This window comes from Trematomus bernacchii, unplaced genomic scaffold (genome assembly GCF_902827165.1).
Source record: "Trematomus bernacchii unplaced genomic scaffold, fTreBer1.1, whole genome shotgun sequence".
Classification (NCBI taxonomy): Eukaryota; Metazoa; Chordata; class Actinopteri; order Perciformes; family Nototheniidae; genus Trematomus; species Trematomus bernacchii.
In genome coordinates this window covers 12953184-12976425 of record NW_022988043.1, presented here as the reverse complement: position 1 = coordinate 12976425, position 23242 = coordinate 12953184, and the positions used below count along the sequence as shown (strand labels likewise).

At 39.4% G+C, this 23242-nt stretch overlaps 1 protein-coding gene across 1 annotated transcript in view; it reads right to left on the bottom strand.

Moving 5' to 3' along the window:
* The window catches only part of si:dkey-215k6.1 (transmembrane protein 132C), a 256759-nt gene that overhangs the window by 4945 nt on the left and 228572 nt on the right, over positions 1–23242 (bottom strand). The window contains exons 7-15 of the mRNA XM_034117597.1: positions 14784–14989; positions 8294–8357; positions 7868–7999; positions 7441–7518; positions 3585–3647; positions 3376–3504; positions 1274–1402; positions 789–1088; positions 43–317 (exon numbers count right to left, since the gene is read on the bottom strand). Of these exons, the coding sequence (XP_033973488.1) occupies positions 43–317; positions 789–1088; positions 1274–1402; positions 3376–3504; positions 3585–3647; positions 7441–7518; positions 7868–7999; positions 8294–8357; positions 14784–14989 (1376 nt within the window). The remainder of the gene's footprint in view (positions 1–42; positions 318–788; positions 1089–1273; positions 1403–3375; positions 3505–3584; positions 3648–7440; positions 7519–7867; positions 8000–8293; positions 8358–14783; positions 14990–23242) is intronic.

Genomic DNA, 23242 nt, shown 5'->3' with positions numbered 1-23242 from the left:
GATTATAAAACAATTGAGTCCTCAATTATAACAATGTTTTACCTGAATGCAAAACTGACGCAGTTGATGAGGAAGACCAGTATTGCCAGACAGAATACACCCAGAAGGGCATACATTCCAATCTCCAGGTCCGACAGTCCTCTCGTGGTCTGAGTCAGCTCACTATCTCCAGTGCCTGGTACCTCCACCTGTGCTGGGTAGCTACTGTGGTCCCCGGCCTGGCTGGGACCCCCACCCCGGCTGCTGCTGCTGCCTCCACTGGCAGCTTTACCACCTGAAGTACGGTGGGTTACTGTGCTCTTGGTGGTTGTGCTAACCTGATTAACAGAGATTAACATAAACAGTTAACCCCAATGGTTAAAAATATAACAGTTTGTTTGTTCATTATACTGTCCATCACTGGTTTAGGTTATATTTGTTAGATTCTCTATTGGTAGTTTGGTATATCGTTTTTGATTTGTTACAATATTTATGCAGATACATATTTTAAAAGCAATATTTTATAAGTTTTTACTTGAAGTAGGTATTGATAGTGTGCATTGAACACATTTAGAATACTTTGGAATTAAATATAAAAGAGTAAAAAGCAGAATATTTCCGTCTACCAGTGAGATTTCAGATTGACATTTTACTGATAATTATGCCTGTCAGCGTACATGTCATTCACTTCCTATTAAGATACATAAGAATGCAGTCTACCATTTAGTAATGGTGCAGACAATTACATACTTGACATAGTGCACTATCATTACATTTGATTTTTCTTTAAATCTTTTTTTAACCCCCACCTTCCTCATTGCTCCTTCCTCTCGATCCACAGCTGCACTGTTGGATTTCCACTCTCCTCCATCCTTTGCTTGGTGCTCGCTGGTGCTGTTGTCGGTCCCTGCTCCGTCGTCCTGTCCACCTCTACCCATCACACCCCTCTCTTCACTTTTTGCTCCAAACTTCACTACCACATTGCCAACTCCAGATGCCAGCACACTCTTCCTTTTGGACTTCTGACAGGTCTCAGAGATGACCATCTCCACTCGAACCAGGGCTCCCTGTCCCTCGCCCTCTGCCACTACAATAGGCCAGTGTTGTTCCTAACAGAGTAATGAGTCGATGTTAAGGTACACAGACACATTTCTTTGGACAACATCATGTCACTTTTGTCACATAATGGCAAAGTGTTTCCTGAAAATAGTCAGACTTGCAATGCTTGTTTCTGGCACATTTTACACAGCTTTGAACTATTAGTCAGACAAAGAAAGTGTCTAATGGCTCGTACCTGATTGGTTATGGAGATGACACTCTCATCCAATGACACAGCCGAGAGAAGAAAGTCTTTTGGATCATAGACGTCAAGAGGAGTCACTGAACCATCACTGTACTGGATCCAGGAACTGATTGCTGCTTCCTGAAATATACATCACATACATCTTGTAAAAGTGTATTAACATGGAATCTTTAATGGCCTTGACTTGGCAACAACTGCTATGAAAAAGGTAATATTCAAATCTTCGAAAGCCAATAAATGTAGTATTTTTAAGGGATGGACATTTTTTCTAATGGGTCTATGAGTGGTACCTACAAATGACAAACAGACAAAGTATACAACTAGCTTGTAAAGCATTTAGCAGTTAAAGAGCCATATACTGTATGTGTCTTAGTAAAAAAAATGTTTGGAGGCAGGTGATTCTAACAATATTTACATCTGGCCTGGTCCATTACCAACTTGATTTTCCAATGAGCTATAAACCGTTCTCACGTAACAATCAATCACAAAAGACATGCATTGGAGTTGTCCTTGGTAGCTTGAGAGTGTGATATTTTTCTTTTTTTTTTAAATATTTCAGCTGTTTATGTTTCTATTGCAATGCAAGCATGTTGTTACTCTTGGTGATAGCCAGAAAGAGAGACACCTACACTCCCATCCATTCACCCAGCACACACAAACAAGAATATGTACATACTGAGAATTTTAACTCAACCATTTCCATTTGTGCACAGTAAAAGGTCTGACATTGTTATGGTGCCTTTCTCCACTCCCTATCTCTTTTATCACAAAGTGAACAAATATTTGTAAGATGGCATTTCTTTTTTCTGTCAACAGCTTTCTTCTAGCAGTAGCTAACCCATACATAGTAGTAAAGCAGAGAATGTATTTTTCTCTTCTTGTCTGATCGTGTCTCACTAATTTCCCTAGATAAAACCTGTTGCTTCCTTTAATCAGAACACAGAAAATAATGTGTAGGTATAAAATAACCGAACCTCCCTACAAAAGTAATTAAGCTCCAATGTTAGGAACAACACTCTTTCTCTCCCTCTATTTTCACATTAAATTGTAATTTTTGTTCCCCCCAGTCTCCTGTTTTTTATTTATTTTCACCCTATTCTCCCCTTCTCCTCACTTTCCCTCTAGTTGCGTCATCTTTTCCACAGGTAATGGTGAATGATGAAGATAAAAACCGACGGATTGGAAAAGAAAAAAACAAATTAATGTTTGAATAAAAGGCAATATCAGATCTGAATTTCCATCGTAATTTGCTGCTTCTTATCCAATTAGCCCATGGATAGAAATTGTAATGTGGGGATTTGTTTGATAAAATACAAAAAAAGGAAAGAAGGGAGAATGGAGAAGGGAGGGGAAAGAGGATGTGAGGGATAATAGCTTGAGACAGTCTGAGCAGATAAAAATGGTATCATAATGTTAATTTATAATTTTCATTTTGTTGACAAATATAACATATCTTTGTCATTTGTGAATTCAATTGTGCATTGTCAAAAAAAAGAAGGAAATGCCTTCATGTGGTTCTAGCTAAGAATAAAGAGTATTTATTGTACTGTATACCTTAAGGTGGTTGTAACTGTAGCTAAGTAGTGCTATAGCCTGGAAGTTAACACACTCCTAATTAGAAACTGATCACGGGAGAGATAGCAACTATGTGATGTTCGCAGCACAGAATTACTGTTTAACTTCCATGATTACAACCTCAGGGGAATTACTGTAGATGGAAACAGCTTAAGATGTAGTCCATCAGTGTGGTGTGTGTGTGTGTGTGTGTGTAGGTGTGTGTGTGTGTGTGTGTGTGTGTGTCTGTGTGTGTGTGTGTGTGTGTGTGTGTGTGTGTGTGTGTGTGTGTGTGTGTGTGTGTGTGTGTGTGTGTGTGTAGGTGTGTGTGTGTGTGTGTGTGTGTGTGTGTGTGTGTCTGTGTGTGTGTGTGTGTGTGTGTGTGTGTGTGTGTGTGTGTGTGCGTGTTTGCGTGTGTGCGTGTGTGTGTGTGTGTGTGTGTGTGTGTGTGTGTGTATATATGATATATAGTATGGATGGGGCTACTGTGATTTGTGTGTGTGTCTGTCTGTATGTGTTGGTTAGTGCACATCTCCTACCTGTTTAGGTGTGTGTAACAGGTCTGTTGCTGTAGTTGTAAGCTGTATAGCCTGGTAATTTCCAGGACTTGCTGTCATACTGATGGACAGAGATGCAACCAGCTGAACTCCAAGGTCAGTGATGGTCACCTAGAAAAAAAAAGAGAATATCTTAAAACATACCGATAAAAGAGACCAACATCTTAAACACATAAAACCAATTGTGTTACCTTGTCATCCAACACAGTCACAGTCTTCTCTGCCAAGATAGAATCCGACAGTGGGGAAAGAACCTGCAACAAAAGATCACAAAACGGTGATTGGTTGTAAAATGACATTAATTTATGTTATTTTGCCTTTATAGACGCACAAAAGCAATTGTGTCAACATTTGAATTTGTAAAAAGCTTTTAACAAAAATGTCATTCATTGGCAATTTCAAATGTTTTGCTCTAACATCAAGTGTCTGCTCAAGGAAAATTCCTAAACAATACACAAGTTCACCAGCTTCAAAATCCAAGTATAATTTACATTACGGTGAAGTGGGTTGATTGACAAGTGATGGAATGTAAGCTTGTGTTTGAAAAGGTTGCAAAATTATAACAATGTTAACAACCAGCTCCAGTTGGTCATGGTAAATGAAGAATAGGAAATTAAGAAGTAAAAATAAGGAAAACTCTGAACGACAGTACAGGAGCAAGGTACATTTGAAGAGATGTGTTGTTGTTTCAGTGAATATTATCTTAAAGGTCCCCTATTATACTGTTTTTCATCAATATATTATCGGTCTCAGATATATACAAAACATGTCTCTGAAGTGTTTGGCTGAAATACCAAACAGATTGTGCATTGTAGCATCCCATAATCCCCTCTATTTCAGCCCTGTTTCAAAAGCGCTGATTCTCTGTCTGTTACTTTAGATGAAAATAAGGAGCCACTCCCCACGCCCCTCTGAGAGATATTTGGTTAAAAAGAACACAATGGTGCTCTAGGAGGAGATTCAGGTGATAAGGGGGGCGGTGTTACCTTGGTTGGTGATTGGCTAATGGTTACACAAACCAAAAAATCGTTATGACATCATAAAGTGGCCAAAATCTGATCAGCTCATTTTCAGACAGGTTTTTATATAAATGGATCAGGACAAAAAGAGAGCGAATCTTTTTTCCTGAAACTTTCAGAATCTCTTTACGCAGAGGGGACACATGTTCATGTATAAAAGACATGAAAAAGTGGATTTTGCATAATAGGTGACCTTTAAGGTCAAAGTGAAGTGTGGCTTGTGGTCACATAGACTGGCAGTATATGTATAAGCTAGGAAACTAACAGACTCATAAAACACACAGTCCTGAGAAAGCTGTCATTACTTTGTTTAATGAAAAAATATATATTTCAGAAAAACTGCTTCTATGATATCACATCTCTGACTAAATGTAACACACGCCAAGTAGTGGAAACACAGACACACACGGACACACACAGTGTTTGTGTCTGCCTGCCAGCTGTGCTTCAATGTCAGCATCCAGCTAAGACAATTTAGCATAAACAAAACACAAGGCCAAAACTAAAGAACCAAAAAGTGAGTGAATGAACAAACAACAGAGAGAAAGTGTAAGCGACACACTGGTAGCAGATAAATAAATGGAGATAAATAAATGGAGTAGGTGTCAGAGAGAGAGAGGCAATGACAAATAGAGGAGGACAGAAAGTGAAAGAGGGCAGAAAGAAGGAGCGCAGAAGAGATTGGGGTACAGATGATGGAGAGGGGGAGCAGCAGACAGACTGTGATAGAGATTAGGAGCCCTGTGCTGTAGTGTGCTACTCCGCCCGGCGACAGGAGGACAGGCAGATCTGATTGTTGTACAAAGAAAATCTCTCAGAGAACATGTCGGGGCGTCAAACTCAATCCCACCCTCAGCGAGCTAACAAAATGCAATGATTGACAGCTGTGGGATTGCTCTTCAAGACAGGCAGAGAATAAGAGGGCGAGACAGAGAGACTGGAGGGAGAGAAATAAGGGAGAGACAGGGAGGTGGGGAGGAGGCGAAACTCTGGGAGACGAAGCTGGGGGGTAAATTGAAATGTCAAACTATCAAATGACGGCTGTCGTCTCTGGCATCTTAATGGGAATGCTGGGTAAACTCTCTTTCCTGGCTCCCAAACAGAGCACAGCTGTCTGTATGCGTGCATCAGTGTGCATGTGTCTGCGTGCATGCAGCAGTTCCCAATGGGACGGATGCAAACACACACTCAGCTGTTCCCCAAAATCCCAAGACATATCTAGATAGATGCACAACACACTCTTAAGAGCAATCATGCAAATGCAAGCACTTAGAGTGACATACTAAATCATACAAATAGAGTTTATATATTGTAACATGAAAGATAGAGATGATACAAATTAGGAGAGCATAACAAAATATGAATAAGACTGTGACATATTTGGGTTTTTCCCTCAGCTCAGATATATGAGAGTAAAGCAGTAATGTTAGACAGTAAGCCACAGGACTGTCCTCCACTGTCACACTCAGTTACAATGGGCCGGCTTATTGGAATTCAGCAAGTGTGCGTGTGTGTGTGTGTAATTGCTGAACCTCACACTGAGATGTTAAGGCCAAATCGGACAGTTAATTGTGGCTAATTGTGTAACAAGCTAGCAGGCAAGGCTTATAACTGCAAGAGAGGAAGAGGAGAGGAAGAAAGAGAGAGAGAGGATAGTATTTTCATTTCTGGAGGGCTTATGACTGCAATGTGACTAGCCATTTTATTCTTTATTTTCATATATTCACATGTTTTCAACAGTCTTTCTCTGGAACTCTTTTCCGAAAAGTGATGCATGCATATTGGATGTAAAGTGGGTTTCATAAATTACATACAATACACATTCAAGCACTGCTCCTCGGGTGCTTTAAAGCAGTGGTTCTCAACTGGTGGGTCGCGACCCAAAAGTGGGTCGCGGACCCGTTTCGAGTGGGTCGCGGATGTGTGAGTGAAGAAAAAAAAATTGGAATTATTTTTTTTTTTTTTTTTTTTGGGGAAAAAGTCAAACTTTTATTTTGAAGGCCCGATTTTCTTCTCAGAGTGTACCAGAATGCGTAGTTTATGTTAGTATTTCTAAAAATCTCCTGGGGGAGAATCCCCCCAGACCCCCCTGCTGGGGTTGGGTTTCAGCATGTGTGCCTTTTTATATAGTTCAGTTTTGATTCCATCATCTCATTAAACCTTTTTTAAAAGCATACTTTAGTTCTGTGAAGGGATATAAGGGATATATGCACTGTACTTCACTTTTATTAATATTGTATGCTCAAAAGCGTATATATTACAGCAAGATTTTTTGTTGAATAGATTTGAGTGCTTCAAAATGTTGGGTCGCGATGTATTGACCAAGTAAAAAGTGGGTCCCGAGGCCTGACCAGTTGAGAACCACTGCTTTAAAGTACGTTAAAGGTGGGGTAGGTAAGTTTGAGAAACCGGCTCAAGATACACTTTTTGTTATATTCCATGGAATGCTCTTCACATCCCGATAGCAATGAATATCTTAAGTGCTTTGACAAAATATCCATAAAACAAATTCATCTGTGGAAGCCGTAATACTGTAAAAAGTACGACCAATCATTTTAGCCGGCCCGGCTAAAATAACTGGATGTCCTACCTGCCTGTCAGCCTTCCATCTGTGCACAAACTTATCTCGTGCCCTCATTGGTCATGTGCACGTTCGTGTGGGGCTCTGTAAGGAAGTGGCAGATTTTTGCCGGTTGTGTATTTTCAAATTCTAGCGCACTCGAGCTGGTTTCTCCAAAATTACCTACCCCACCTTTAATGATACACCATAATGTGTCTAGTTACACCTACTCCTTTTGATTAGAAGATGGATCAAACTTTGAAACCACATGAGGATTATTTTTCATTAAGTGTTGGGCTCTTTCATTTCATATTTTATTCTTAGTTTGAGATTAGAAGGTGGATATACACAGCTTCAGTAAGGACAACTGGTTGTTGTCTGGGATGATAATGCCAAATAATTAAAGAAAGTCAAGTGACTGGGAACAGACACATGTTTAGTTATGAGAGTGGAACAGAGGGTAATCACCTGTATAGTGGTAATTCCCAGGTCCCGTCCGATCAAGATTCTTCCATCTATCAATCTGGCAATGCGAGGATCTTCTACCTGTGGATCACAGAAACAGCCACCACAATTAATATAATGTGTTCATTAATAACCATGAGGCTTTGCAATGCATTCATCTTGGATTTGTTTTACATGAAGTTGCTTGTGCTTGCTTTTATTCAATACGCAAATCAAGGAAGAGTTCAAGTTAAGGCCAACATGTATGGAAACATATAGCTTCTATCCCATATGTTTTTTTGAGAAAATGGATACCAATCATAGATATGAAGTGGTATTCATTTTCTCATCTGACTCCTAGAAAGCAACTAAGTACTGTTTTAACAATTGTTGATCTATTCCTATAAGGAACATTTGGTATTTGTACGTTTTTGTGACAGAAAAACCTTACCTTTAGCTGGTCGTAGACCAAATGAGTAATATCAGCTTGCCAGTCCGCACCCAACATGAAGACCATCTCACCTCCGGGGTCAGAGGGTTCTGCGACAAAATGAGTGAGGACTCGCACCAAGGCGTACTGGTACTGAAAGTCAAGAGAAAGTTCAAATTAGACTACAATTCCTAACTAAAAAAAGGATTATTACAGTACATCTTGTTAGCCTGTGCGTTCACAAGATGTATGAATTGAATTGAATAGCAATAAATGACACAATAATTAAGTCCAGTATCTTAAACCAACTAAAGCTAAGCATAACACCAAGTCAGTCACATTTTATACTCAGTGGTCATACAGCTCTCACCGTGTCTCAGGGATATTGCCTTTGTAGAAAAGGATTAAAAAACGATTTGTGTGTCATGAAACCAATTACAATATTACCTGTAGGGTGCAGCCTTTGCCCTTCCTCTCATCCTCCTCATCATCTTCGCTGTCTCTGGTAGGCCTTAGGAGAAAATAAAGATAAATATGACAGAGAGAGAAAGAGAGAAGAGAAGGTCAGATTATCTGGTAATTAAATGGCATTTTTATACACTGAGGTAATGTACTGTATAATCCCAGTTTCAGGTTGCACTCTCAGTCAAACAAAATACACGTTTTAATCTAGCTGTAACACTTTTAAAACCCTATAGTTGTACCAAGTGAATTTGCTGGTAAACGTTCTATTTAATTTGAAATGTAGCCTTGTGCTTTATTCTTTGTCAATAAAGTATGTGGAAGAGTATTTCTAAAAACCTAAACTATTGTAACTTCTCTAAGCTCCATTTCTCTTGCTAATGGATCCCCAGGTCACCTTAACAAGTGTACACTCTAAAATGGGACTTCTCTGTACTGAAGCTGCTGCAAATGTTTTTTATGGTTAAAGCCATGATCACAAGGCGAGGTGTCTCAAATAACCAAATAATGGACTTAATGGAAAATGTTGAATGAAATGTTTCATGTTAATGAGAAGGTGTTTAAAAGAGCCAACATATTTTCCACAGTAAGTATACAGTATGTTGTCTAAACACAGCAATGAAACAGCTTTTGTCTAGGGCTTATACCTGAAAAGGCCTCTTTCAAGCAGAACATTTTTCTATACTGGGAGGTTGACAGGATTTAGAGTTGAGTTTTGTCTTCTGTCACTGTTTTCCAGGGCAGTATATCCTAAAATACTGAAACTTTGCTTGTTCCTTTAGTGCTTTCACCTCCCCTATATTGGACATGTTTTGGACAAGCAATGGACCTCTCCTGTTTCATCTTTATATGTTTCTGTTTGACCCTTTCATCAGCAAACAACTGACCAAAACGAAGTAATCATCACTATGCAGATGACATAGCAATCTATACAAATGTTGTCCTGCTATTATAAGCGTTGTGGACTCCGTTTCTTTTTTAAATTGTTTTACTTCTACTTTAAAAATAAACTGAATTATTGTCCTTATTGTGGGAGTTTCATGGAACCAGCAGTAACACTTGAACGTGAAGCCAAATACAACCAAAACACACAATAAAAGTAACACAATTGCAAGTTAATTTAGTAAGGCACTTCCGCATAGGCTTCACACATAGAAGCTTGTCTCCCAGTTGAATATGTGTCTCTGTGTGAGAGTGTGTGCCTAACAGTGTGCTGGTGTCTCAGCAGCAGGAGCAAGGGGAGGTAGAGGTTTGTGTGTGTGTGTGTGTGTGTGTGTGTGTGTGTGTGTGTGTGTGTGTGTGTGTGTGTGTGTGTGTGTGTGTGTGTGTGTGTGTGTGTGTGTGTGTGTGTGTGTGTGTGTGTGTGTGTGTGTGTGTGTTTGTTTGTGTACACGGGTTGGTGGCTATCTGAGCAGAAATGGCGAAATTGAAAAATAGGTCCAGCATAACAGAATGGAAGGGCAGCAAGATGGGGAATAGAAACAACACACAGTCATACACACACTCAAAGCACACACACAGGCATACATACACCAAGTAAGGGATAATGTGCAGCGACGCGGTCATTAGGGGGAAAAGAACACCCGACAGGCTGATCAGGATCCCGACGCGAAGCGGACAGACATTAGGGCAGAGATATCTAGATACTTTCCAAGGTTTGACATAATTAATTGTGCTACTTTTAAAGCAAGCAACGATGTTTTCAAATCTGTAATCAAAAAGGTCCGCAAAAACGGTATCGACCAATCAGATTGCTTGATTTGACTTGTCCGTTTTATAAATATATTTACATTTCTTCCGTTACGAAACAAACTTACAAAGCATAAGATGGAAACATTTAAGATTAACTTCGACCTCCGTGGGGGTCTTACTATGGAGGAGTGGATTGAGGAGTGCCTATCTCCAGAAAGAAAAGCACCTAAACGACGACATGCAGAGCTACGCGAAGAGCAGGTAGACCAACTGGAAAAGTACCACCATTCAAAAGCTTTCTGATGCGGGTCTTGAAACAAAGCAGAGAAATGATGACCGTTAGTGGCCACAGGTGCGAAAGCTCTCTCCAGAGCTACTGGAAGCCGAATCTCGGGGACCGGAGAAAGTGGAGCAATATTCTCGCCACGCCAAGCAACAGCCTAGAACAACCTCAACCTATACAAGTAACCAAGTAAGCCATTCTACTGAAGCTGGACAGTTTTTCAGTGGGTGCACAATAAACGGCAACATACAAATCAATGTAAATAAATAGCCAAATAATCGATCAACGCTCTCTGTCTAATATGTTCGCTTGCTGTTAGTGTTGTTGTATAGCAACCACCTCGCACTATGTTTTGTGCAGAAGGCAACGGAGGGACTATTTTATTTTGAACATCATTATTTACTAATAAAAACTATTTAAATTAGAGTGTGTATTTTTCTTCCATATTGCCACACTTGGTAACCGTTTTATAAAAGCGATAGCTCACTTCAGGCCGTGATATATGCTCATTATATCACAGCTAAGGGGCGTGGTTCGGCCCGACGCGAAGCCCCCTTATATACCACGGCCTGTCGTGAGCTATTGCTTAAATAGACGCCGGCAGGCATATATGCAGACAGAGAGGACACACATACCATGTTCTTTATAAACGAAGAAAGAAAGTGCACATGCATATTTAAGCTGATGTTGAACGGATTGTGTGCTACACGTTATTATGTGTACTGTTATTGAAATCTGAGCCTGACGTTTCCCCAATGTGACTATGAATTTCAGTTCAAGAAACTGACTTGGAGGCTATGCATTTAAATGTGGCAGTGTCTTACACATCCCTTCTCTATATTGAAGTTACGAGTTGCTTATATTATTTAAAGCACCACAAAGCACAGCTGAAACCAAATGTAGCCTATGTGGAGTAGAAGTTTGTCACATGCTTGATGTGTGTACTGCTACATCATGGCTCCAACCACAGGGGGAATACACGACACAGACTGTGAAGGATAGTAGGAATAAAAGTAAAATAATACAGAAATGAAATAAAAAGAAAATGTTTTATTTAATAGTGTATTGAGAATCACAGGTTACATGTGCCATTATTTCCCATTAAAGAAAGTATGTGAGAGAAATATCTTTGTTTATGAAGTTAATACATACTTCAAATACATTTTCTTGGACGTGCTGTAACTGAATCCCTAAATAAATATATATTTGTTCCCATTATCAAAAGTTAATATACAGCTCAATTAAAGTGATTCCATATCACAAACAGACACTGAAAATACAAGTCAATAAAAAAATAGATAAACTGTAGAAAATGTATATTACATGGTTAAGGAGTTGGTTAAGTTAATAGATTTCTGATCAAATAAATATTTTTAAATATAATATTTACTATATTTATCTGAGATTGTATACTGCAGGGTCGACAAAGAATAAATGCCCTGAAGATATTTCCACAGTTTATATACTACGGTTTCAGTTTATTGTCCCGCTGTGTATGAAATTGCACACATAAGTGCCCACACACATGCTCAAACACACACGCTCAGACACATGCTCAGACACACACACACAAACACACACACACACACACACACACACACACACACACACACCACACACACACACACACACACCACACACACACACACACACCACACACACACACACACACACACACACACACCTTTCACAGAGAGTGTGCATGTGTGTGGGTGTGTGTCCGTTTAAATGACTGATGCCTCATTCAGGGCAATGATGCTAAAGCCATAATAGTTGTCATCAGTATAGCCAGACAGGCCTTGACCTCATATGAAATTATAGACTGGCTGGAACGATATGTGCTCTCAACTGCTCCATTCAATAAGCACTATATCACACACACGCACACATGCACACACACATCAAGACAAAGGACACTCACATTCACACAATGCCTTCGTTTATTCCTTCTTTTCTCCCTCAGTCAAAAAAAAGAAACACACAAACACATTTAAAGGTTTATCATAAAACAAAATGACATGCAACACTGACTCACACATTCTCTTTATATTCTTTTTTTACACATCACACGCTGAACTGTGTATTCCTTTTGTAGAAGAAACAATATGTGACCTGCTCCATCGAAATCAGTCGCATTGACCCGAAGACACATTTTGAGTTGTATACACTGTTGGAAAGAGGAGATTCATAGCTTTCTAATGATAGCAGGATTGTTTTTATACTCCAAATATTAAAGGTAGGGTAGGTAAGTTTGAGAAACCGGCTCGAGATCGCTAGAATTTGAAAATACACAACCGGAGAAAATCTGCCACTTCCTTATAGAGCCCCTCCTCCAACACACACGAACGCGCACATGACCAATGAGGGCACGAGATAAGTTTGTGCACAGATGGCAGGCTGACAGGCAGGTAGGCCATCCAGTTATTTTAGCCGGGCCGGCTAAAATGATTGGTCGTGCTTTTACAGTACTACGGCTTCCACAGAGGACATTTTTTTATGGATTTTTTTGTCAAAGCACTTAAGATATTCATTGCTATCGGGATGTTAAGAGCATTCCATGGAATATAACAAAAAGTGTATCTCGAGCCGGTTTCTCAAACTTACCTACCCTACCTTTAAGCAAAATATGTCACATTATATAATGACTGTCACCGAGTCATCATTTTGAAAAAAGGGCCTTTAAAGTTTCCTCTTCTCTGAAATCCATCGATCCGATTGATTATTAGCGGAGCAAATGATCAAAATACTACGGAGGGAAGATATATTCGATTGGATTACTGGTCTGGGGGAAGCTAGCGAGTGTGTGTGTGTGTGTGTGTGTGTGTGTGTGTGTGTGTGTGTGTGTGTGTGTGTGTGTGTGTGTGTGTGTGTGTGTGTGTGTGTGTGTGTGTGTGTGTGTGTGTGTGTGTGTGTGTGTGTACACCTGTGTGTATACCTGTGTGTGTGTTTGTGCAATTTTGCGTTTGTGAGTATTGTTTGTTTCCCGGGGAAAACACTCACGAGAAACACCGGCTATTGTTACGCCTGCTGTGACAGTTACTCCGTTCTCCGCTTGTAATTATGCCGTTACAAGCTTCAACGTTGTATTTATCATCTGAATTTGCCGAAACAAGTTTAATATTCTGAAAGCCAAGACTTTGTTTATTTGAAATCAGATGAAAACAAACTGTAACGGACCCTGCCGTGTTATCTATGATTACTATATGCCTTACAATCATAATTTCAGCCGGAGGGAGGGGGGGCGGTGCTGTGGAAGAGCAGAGTGGCGAGTGAGAGCTGTCATCTTCCCTTTACAAGCTTCAAAAATGTATTTATCGTGTAATTTTGGAAATAAAAGTTTCATATTCTGAAAGCCAAGACTTTGTTTGTTTTAAATCAAACAAAACACCCGAACCCCGAAAAACAATTTTTTTACACAAATCCACGTATATTTTGAAATGAGCCGTTGCGACTTCCGACTGATTTCGATAGAGCGAGTCACATATGCTTTGTCTTCTTTCAAGTGCATGGACCAAGAGCTGTAGTTAAAGTTGAGAGTATATCTGCTTTCTTGTTGTTTTCTGCTCTCATACATCTCACACTTTATATTATAAGTACAACTCCTTTATAATTCAATAACCTTGGTGTACAAGTCAATCATGTTTATTTTTGTTATTTTAATAAAAAAAATGTGTCTAAGGCAATTTGTAAACCCAGCAGATGTATGTTTGTATTATTTTTCATTATGTTACAGGTGCATGCTTTGGTGTGGCCTTGGATCAGTCAGTTGTGTTCCTAAAGTGTTATTAAAGGGCACTTCATCCACAAAACTAAAGAAAATATTTACATTGTTACCAGCTTTTCACTATAGGGACAATCAGACTATTTAAAATAAATCAGCTTGGACGATGTATTGAACGATATTAGTATATTGCAGATATATTAGCATCGATGTCAGCTGGCAAGTAACAACAGTAATGTCAAAAATGTGTTTTTCCACCATAAAGCAAATACAAATGTATTTCTAACAGTAAAATACCCCTCTAAACCATGGGCCACACAAACTTCAACATGCTTTTGCAGCACAATTGTATTTGGCCTAAAAAACATACTGGTTGGGCTCTTTTGCAGACTGCCAGCAACTGTTAATAACAATAATACAAGAAGATGATCCATCACAGGCTTCCAACCCATTGACTATGACTATTGATAAATGATGCTTCCTCCTTCTCTAAAAAAGTGAAGCAAAGATATCCATGGTGTTCCAAAAGAGGATGGCCAACCTGACTGTCAGTGGAAATGTTGCTAAGCTAGATAGCAACACCATTAACGGATGAACCACAGATATCTCGTGTAGGATACATTTCCTTTTGACATTACTAATCTTTGTATATTCTTCCTTTGGCGTCAATCGCAGAAGCTTTCAATCATGACCTTACACCCTCATCTAGATTCTAGATACGATTAGATATATTCCTCCAAATACAACACTGGCCCTTTAAGGTCATAAAGGTCATGTACCTCTTGTTGGTGATGATGGGTACCCTCCAGCCTTTGACCTGGCTCAGCTCAGTGTCCGACACGTCTATCTGCAGAGGGAGCTTGGGCACCCACACGGTGAGCTGCAGCGTGGCAGAAAGGTGCAGGTAGGTGAAGTTCACCGCCAGAGACTGCTGACCGCGCATTTCTTTACCGTTCACCAAGACCTGGTTACAGTTGGGGGAAACCTGAGAGGAGGACAAGATGAAAAGAAGAGGTTAGTTTGGGACACCGTGCATGCAGAGGATGATATTTCCATGTGATGTCACACAGACTTAATGTTTTCCCTCTGAAACAGATGTGTGGCATTCCTTGAGCACAGACTGGAACAAGTTTTCAACAGAACACTCATGCTCTTTCAGCCGAAAATATATTTTGTCACTGATTGCTTCTAATTTTATTCATTGTGTGAAGCACTTTGGAACACTGTTTGGCCAAGTGCTCTAGAAAGAAAGGTTAATAACATGCCTCTGAAGCTCCTTTCTGCCACAACGGGGCCATTTTGGGTTTGTGATTACCCAGGGAGCGTATGTGACCTCCACCAATCTAAAGCAATGTTTTAAATTTGCAGCGTTTTAAAATCAGTAAATCACAGTTTTAAGACATTAGTATAATTGCTTTGAACACATAAAGCCCACCCACGAGAATACTGCCAACCTTTGTACTGCATTTTAAACTGTGTTTCAATGGATCTAGGAGGAGAGGAATATTATTTAAAATAGAGGGCAAAAAGCTATTAATTATGAAACATTATGTGTTACATTTCTCAACACTGATATACATTACAGACCATCATTCATCCAAACTGTGGGCTCATTGTTAACAGTAATTATATAGAGTCAAAAGGGAATATTTAAAGTTATAACAGATGTTAAACCCTGTTGAACCCCACAAAACACTATATACTGGTATAAATCATATCTTCTCCTTTGGGATATAAATATATATATATTGTATACATTGTCTTGGTTTAATAAAGATGGTAAGTAAGTATTGATTTCCAGACTACACAAATATATGTTCACAGTTCATGTGCACATAGTGCCTGCCTGCCCAAATACAGTTTGTCAGACACAAAAAGGACACCACAAATCAAATGAAATAATTAGATATTGTCTTAAATGTGAAACTCCCAAATCATGCTGTGTTGAAAAAGAAAAAGAAGATAATCATTAAACAAAGTGGACTATAACAGTTTGAGTGTAAAGTCTTTATTTTGTTTAGCTCTTGTTTTTCATAGACAGTGAAGTGTGTAAAATTGTAAGTGTCTTGTTAATCTGAACAAAAAGAATACTTTTTAACAGCACCGTGTTTGTTTTCACAATTATGAACATGCAGATATCTAGTTAGAACATTGATATACAAAGTCAATTGATACTTAGGTGCATAACATTTGTGCAGACACTGGATTATTATGCCTGTTTTTCAAGGGGACAGCACCCAGACAATCTGACAGGCAAAACAACGGAAAAGCCAGGATATTAGTCGGTTTCATTTGTTCCCTTTATCTTGTCTGACTGCGTGACTAATTAAGATGACACTCATCCAACATATTTTCCACACAATGGACTCAAGCAGGAAGGAAATAATAATAAACATAGTAATATAGTGAGGAGTATAGTCATTGTGCTACACTCTATAATCTATTTATCAATATATTATCTTAATATTTTGTCTAAAAATGGTTCTTTTACAAGCGTTATCCTTTGCAGACTTAAATACAAATAATAATCTGAAGATAACTGACTATAATCACCCACATCTACCAAAGAGAAATTAAGTAAGAACTATGTTGAAGGTAAATATAATGACTGCAAAACTGTGTTCAATAAATTGTATTTGTTCTCTCTCTTTCAGTTCCTCCCCCTCATCTTTTCTGATTCTTTTTTATTTCCTGGCATGAATATAACTTCTCCTCCCCCTCTTTCTTATACCCTTTTTAATCTCTTTCATCTCTCAATGCTGCACTTATCCTGCACAATGCCTTCTTTTTACCTGCCCTTTCCTCGATCATTATTAGCCTTTCATTTAACACTGCTTTTGTCTGATTTCCTCTATCTTTTCTCACAAAGTGTAACTGCCTCCCATTTCAACGTTTTAAAACTGCTTTTTCCCACAAAACGTACAGGTTTAGCATTTCCTTCCCCTCAGTCCCTCTACTATTGGGTTTACATGTATACAAGTATTTGTTTTACATTCATTTACCTGGGGTAGAGTTCCCTTGTGTGTTTGCTCTCTTTCAGCAACAACCTCTTTCATTATTCATATAGTCATACACATTCATACCAGGGGGCTTAAAAAAACAATGAGTTCCATTCTTGATAATTTCCCAAAGCCTTCACTTCCCCAAGAGCAATTTTACCTGGCATATTTTTATTTCAACCTTATTTATTTATAGTTGACAGTGTTTTGCTGCTTTGTATATAGAACCTTAAACATGTCATGTCGGGTGTGTTTCTGATCATTTGGTGGTTTTACCTGATGAAAAAGCAGAATCGTTATGCCAGCTTTGCCACACAACATTAAACGTTAAAATTGCTTTATAGCTAACATAATCCGAAATGTTTAATAAGTATAACATAATAAAATATATGTAAAAGGAGAAGTTTAACACTCACTTACTTGCCTGGCTCTGGAAGTTTTGTTGGACATTTGTTAGCTTTGATAATACAAATATTGACTTCAGGTTTCATGTCAGGTTCTGGCTGTATATTGCAATCAGGCTCATAAAAAAGCACCAATTGAACACACACACGTTTTTAATGTGTAACATTTTGTCTTGTTTCCTCATGAAACCCTTTGATCTCAAAAGAGGTTCATATGTTGTACATAAGAATGAAAGTGTTTCCTCTATATCTCCTGTCACCTTTTAATTGTTCTCAATTTGACTTTCTCCTCTCCGCTGCCGATCCCCAACATAAAAGGAAAGATGCCCGACCCTTCTCCTCTCAGCTTCCTCTTTTCAATTCCACCCTTTTTTTCTCACTTTAACTTTCCTTATATCTCCACCAACGTCCACTATTTCCCTCTCTTGACCCTTTCTTTTTCTATTGTCTCTGCCTCCCCCTCCCTCCCCCATCGCACAGTCTCCCTCTTCATCTTCCTCTCTCTCTGAAACCTGATTTACCGCTTGTTAACATCAAAGGGACGTTAGACTGTTGGCGCCTCGAACTATTTCTTCAAATCATTTTTATATTCCAGGTGCAAATCAGTGTGAAAACTGCACGCGGTTACTGTGGCAGCGTTAAGTTTCCATTGAAGGTAAGACAGCAGCAGCTAAGGGAAACACAAAGGTTCTGCTTGAAGTGCCACTGTAGCTGTAGGTCTGTCATCTCTACGACAGGTTCCTGAACTACTTTAGCTCTTCGGTTCAGTGCCCAAAAGAAACGTTCAAGGAAAATTAAGTTTGAGTTCATTTTGTCAGCATTTCAAACATTCTTCTAAGAATAGGGTAAAAACTATCAGGTCAGGAAGATTAAGATTTAAAAATGTTCAATTTGATTGAGGAATGAACTGAAAATTACTAATACAGAATGAATGTAAGGCAAGGCAAGTTTATTTATATGGCACTTTTCAACACAAGGCAATTCAAAATGCTTTATAAATTGAAAAGAATGTAGGATAATTACAAGATATTCATCTCTTTATCATTGCTCTACAAAGATAATTGCATTGAAGTTGTTTACACTTTAATTGTTTTCTTCCATTTTCTTCTTATATGTTTTTAAAATGACCGATCACACAGCAAATAGCTTGAGTGGTGAAAAAAATGTTTTAATGCACATTTTATGATATTATTAAATGTTTTACACGTAGCTTTTTGTTAGGCTGTATTGCCGTTTACATTTGACTTGTCTCTCCCTTTCCTCTGTTTTTTTTCTCTTAGTATATTTAAGCTGTGTGAGTGTGTGTGTGTGTGTGTGTGTGTGTGTGTGTGTGTGTGTGTGTGTGTGTCCACATGGCACAGAGCTGTGAGTGTCAAAATAGACTCACTAGAGCTGCCAGAGACATGATGTGGAGATGGCGACACACAGAGAAAGAATTAACGAATGAATACATGGCACACACACACACACACACACACACACACACACACACACACACACACACACCCACACACACACACACACACACACACACACACACACACACACACACACACACACACACACACACCCACACACACACACACACACACACACACACACACACACACACACACACACACACACACACACACACACACACACACACACACACACACACACACACACACACACAACACACACACACACACACACACACACACACACACACACACACACACACACACACACACACACACACACACACACACACACACACACACACACACACACACACACACACACACACACACACACACACACACACACACACACACACCACACACACACACACACACACACACATCTGGGACCAGACAGTGTGAGTGCCACAGGAGAGGAGATTGGAAAATGAGAGAGCTCGTTAAATGCTGTCCGTTATTTGTACTCAAACAAGTAAATTGCTTTTCTGACAAAAAACACCTTTGTTTCATGTTAAATGTTTATGCGTGTATCCTTTGTTAGTTTGTTTGTTTGTTTATGAACCAAATTAGATTTAAAGTAGAAAATAATGATGAAAGGGATATTTGACATTGTGGTGAATACACTTATTTTCTTTCTCTTACAGAGACTACTTTTAAACACAAGAGACCAGTCGCACTCAGTTTGCAAAGAGCAGTACACAAAGGTTTAAGAAAGCTTTATATAATTGTGATGAAAACAGGCCTCATGAATACTGTATTCTACAAACAATAAACATGTCTTCAGCCTTAAAATGTAAGAATCTGAAAAGTTCCATGCATAATAAAGAAGAAAAATAAACTGGGTGGAACTAAATGTGGTTATTAGGGATACTGCAGTGGTTGTTATATGTATAATAATTTTAAAGAGAAAATGATTATAAATCAGAAATATGTCAGTTTTGGGTGGCTCCTATCAGACATGCACAGAAAGACAAGGAAGAACACACAGATGCAAAACCAGACACAAACACACACACAAAACAAGTGTATTGGTGTATTGCAAGTAAACAGCTGAGTTGGAGGTTTGAGGACACTGAAGAATGGATTTAATCTCTTTGTTTCTGAGTAAGACAGTGAGAGAGAGAGTAGGACAAACAAGAAGGAAAGCAAAGTAAGAAACAATTGAAGGGAGAGGTAAAATAAGAGCAGTGAGAAAAAGTAGCAGGGGGAAAGTAAAAGTGTGGAGCTCAGCAGTTAGGACTTGTTGAAAACAACGAGGCCAGAAAAACTGTCTTCACCTTCAACATTTACCTCAAACAACAACACAACAGGTGTCCAAACCTCCAAAGAACAACTGCTGAACACTTTCTTAACTTCTCAGCAGCAATTTGAGCAAAAAGCTTGGCTGTTTAAAGTTTGTCTATAAAGGGGAGGCAGAAACCTAATCGCTTTTTAGGAATTGAAATGGGAAAGATAGACACGCAGAGTCACACAAACTGCACAGAGATGCAATGCGAGGAAAAGCATGGGGATAGTATTAAAACCAATCTTCGCCCTAGAAACGTTTTTTTCAAACGTAAAATAATGTCATGAATGTTTTTTATTGCAGCTTTTACAAAGTGCCAAAAGATACAACCTTTTCTTGTGATAGTATACAAGCAACCTATAAGCTAATACATGTGCTGCTGTAGCAAAACATGCCCAGATTCCTTTATTAGTTTAGCTGTTTGACAGTTCAAATGTAAATTCTCTGAACTACTTTTTCCTTTTTTTTTCTTACTACAAGCACATACTTAAACTGATAAAGATCCGTCTACAGTTTAAAGGGGATATTATGCATGCACGGACCTCTGACCCACACACTTTCCCCTGTTTCCGAGGAAACAACATATTTTATTCATGGCCTTTGTTTTCGAGGTTAATTGATGGCCATGTCTCTAAATGCTGTGGGTGAACATGCAGGGCTTGTAACAATCCTTCTAACTGTGCACTTGTCAAACCACGTGCTGCTGTTTTGGCGCCATCCCCCCGAAGAAACCTCTGCTGGTTCTTTGAATGTCAGACCCTAAAAGCAACAGTCCTGGGTGTTCAGCGTCACCTGCGGAACGTGTTACATTATACTTATTTGTTTCTGCCAGTATTTCCACTGGGCATTTGTCAACACTTAAAATTATATTATTTCAGACCCCTCTGGTGACTTCATTCATTGAAATAATAATCTAGCTCATTTTTGGACTGTGGGAAATGGACTAACTCTCTAACAGTGTAAGCAGACTTTTCCAAAGCGGTCAGAAGATAGCAATATCTTCCATTCTTTTGCTAAGAGTGGGTTATTCGAGATATTGCATACATAGGAGAAAATAGTCTAGAAGGTCCTATAGTGAGTGTTGAGTTTCTTGCACTGGTTCTGCTTTACGTGTATTGGACTTCTGGATTCAAACACTACCACAGTTTCCCCCTCAGCTACTGAACTTAGCTGTGACTGCATCTATATTGGGAATATATCTGCCTATGTAGAGTATACTGTTAGTTCCCTCTACATTGTGCTGCTCTATGCTTGTTGTTTTCATATGTGCAGTTTTTAATAGACATGGGAAATGAACCAGAAGTTGGGTAAGCACTCCTGTGTTTTCATTAGGCTCCAGCATGGTGCCCCTTTGCCACATCTTCATCACAACTTGAAGACCCCCTCCAGGCACATTTAAAAGTATGTTAAGTGAAAAATGTGTTTATGTTGCTTGTTAGCTTGTAAAGGCAGTGGCTGACACAGCGTCAGTTGTGGTGAAACATGCAATCATATCTACTGGGATTTATTGGGCGGATATGAAAGGTGCTCCAGGGTCCAGTTTACCCCCAAACCTGCACACTCTACCATGTTCTCTGTCAAGACTTTCACTTTGCTAATGCTAACACTCATTATTTTACTGGCACTCTGCTCTGGAGGTCTTCAGTTTGTGTCATGGTGTTGTTTTGTAGACAGTTTCCCTGTCTATGTGTGTTGGCATTTGCGTATTAGACTGTGAATAGCAATAAGGAAGTGCACAGACATTTCTCCCCTTTAGCAGAGGAATGTCTCTAGAGACACACTTTGCACTGATACAAGTCAGCATAGTCAAGGTCAGACATCTTAGGTGATATCAACAAAAGAAAAACACATATTTGAGAACAAGGGATGCTTAAAAAAAGAAAATGTGTACTCCATACCTCATTTCTTTTTGATAGTATTGAGCTTTTCCACAATGTCAACCGTGCTCAGTAAATGAAAAATCATCCAGCAAAGGATTGTGGTGTTGCATGAAATAATATTCAGACTATAGAAATAGCTTTTAGCTCTCTTGCACCAGACTCCTCTTCCCTTCCTCAAAACCCTACTCAGGAGTCCCAAAAGTCAACCACCCACTCACCCCCATTTACCGGTGATCTCCCCAAGCTGAGTCATTTATTTAAATCCATATTCATCTCCCTTCAAGCTAAGTGATTTGTCTGAATTTACAGTTATTTCTCCCTCTGTCTTCTGTCTATCTCTTACAGTCCCAGTTTTTCCCTATTAGACGCTCTAGAATGTATATTTCTGCCTGCAATGGAATTCATCCATCTCTCTCACTCTCAGATTTCATCTTGCAATCTTCTTCTCGGTGTGTTTCACACTCTCCCTGCTTCCTCTGCGCCCATATCACTTGTTCTCTGCCTCAGGCTATCCAATCCATCTGACTTTAAGAATCATATCATCCAATCAGGGCCCACTTGGTAGACAGGGGCGGGCCCTGAGGGACACACTAATCAACTCTGTGATGGGATTAGACCTCCTACCTGTCCGTCATTTAAGAAAAGCCACACTAGGCTAATCGCCTCCGCACACGTTTTATATGGCTGACATTTAGGTGGAAGGTTTTTTTTTCTTCACACAAGCACGCACGCACGCACGCACGCACGCACGCACGCACGCACGCACGCACGCACGCACGCACGCACGCACGCACGCACGCACGCACGCACGCACGCACGCACACACACACACACACACACACACACACACACACACACACACACACACACACACACACACACACACACACACACACACACACACACACACACTGTTTACAGCATATCACTGGGCCTGTCATTTTGAATTTGGGAAAGGGGAGAGTCAAAGGTTCTCTAATGGCCATTTGCACTCTGCTTTTCTCCACGACGGAACTGTCTAATCAAGAGACAGATGGAGAGAGAGGAAGAGAGGGGGATACAGAAAGACATATTAAATAAGAATAAATAAATAAAGTATAAAGTATGAAGAATGGGAAGAGTTATGAAAAGTTAACGAAAGAAAGGTGTCACTGTAAAACATTTATGATACAGAGATAGAGAGAATAAAGTATGAAAGAGAATAAAG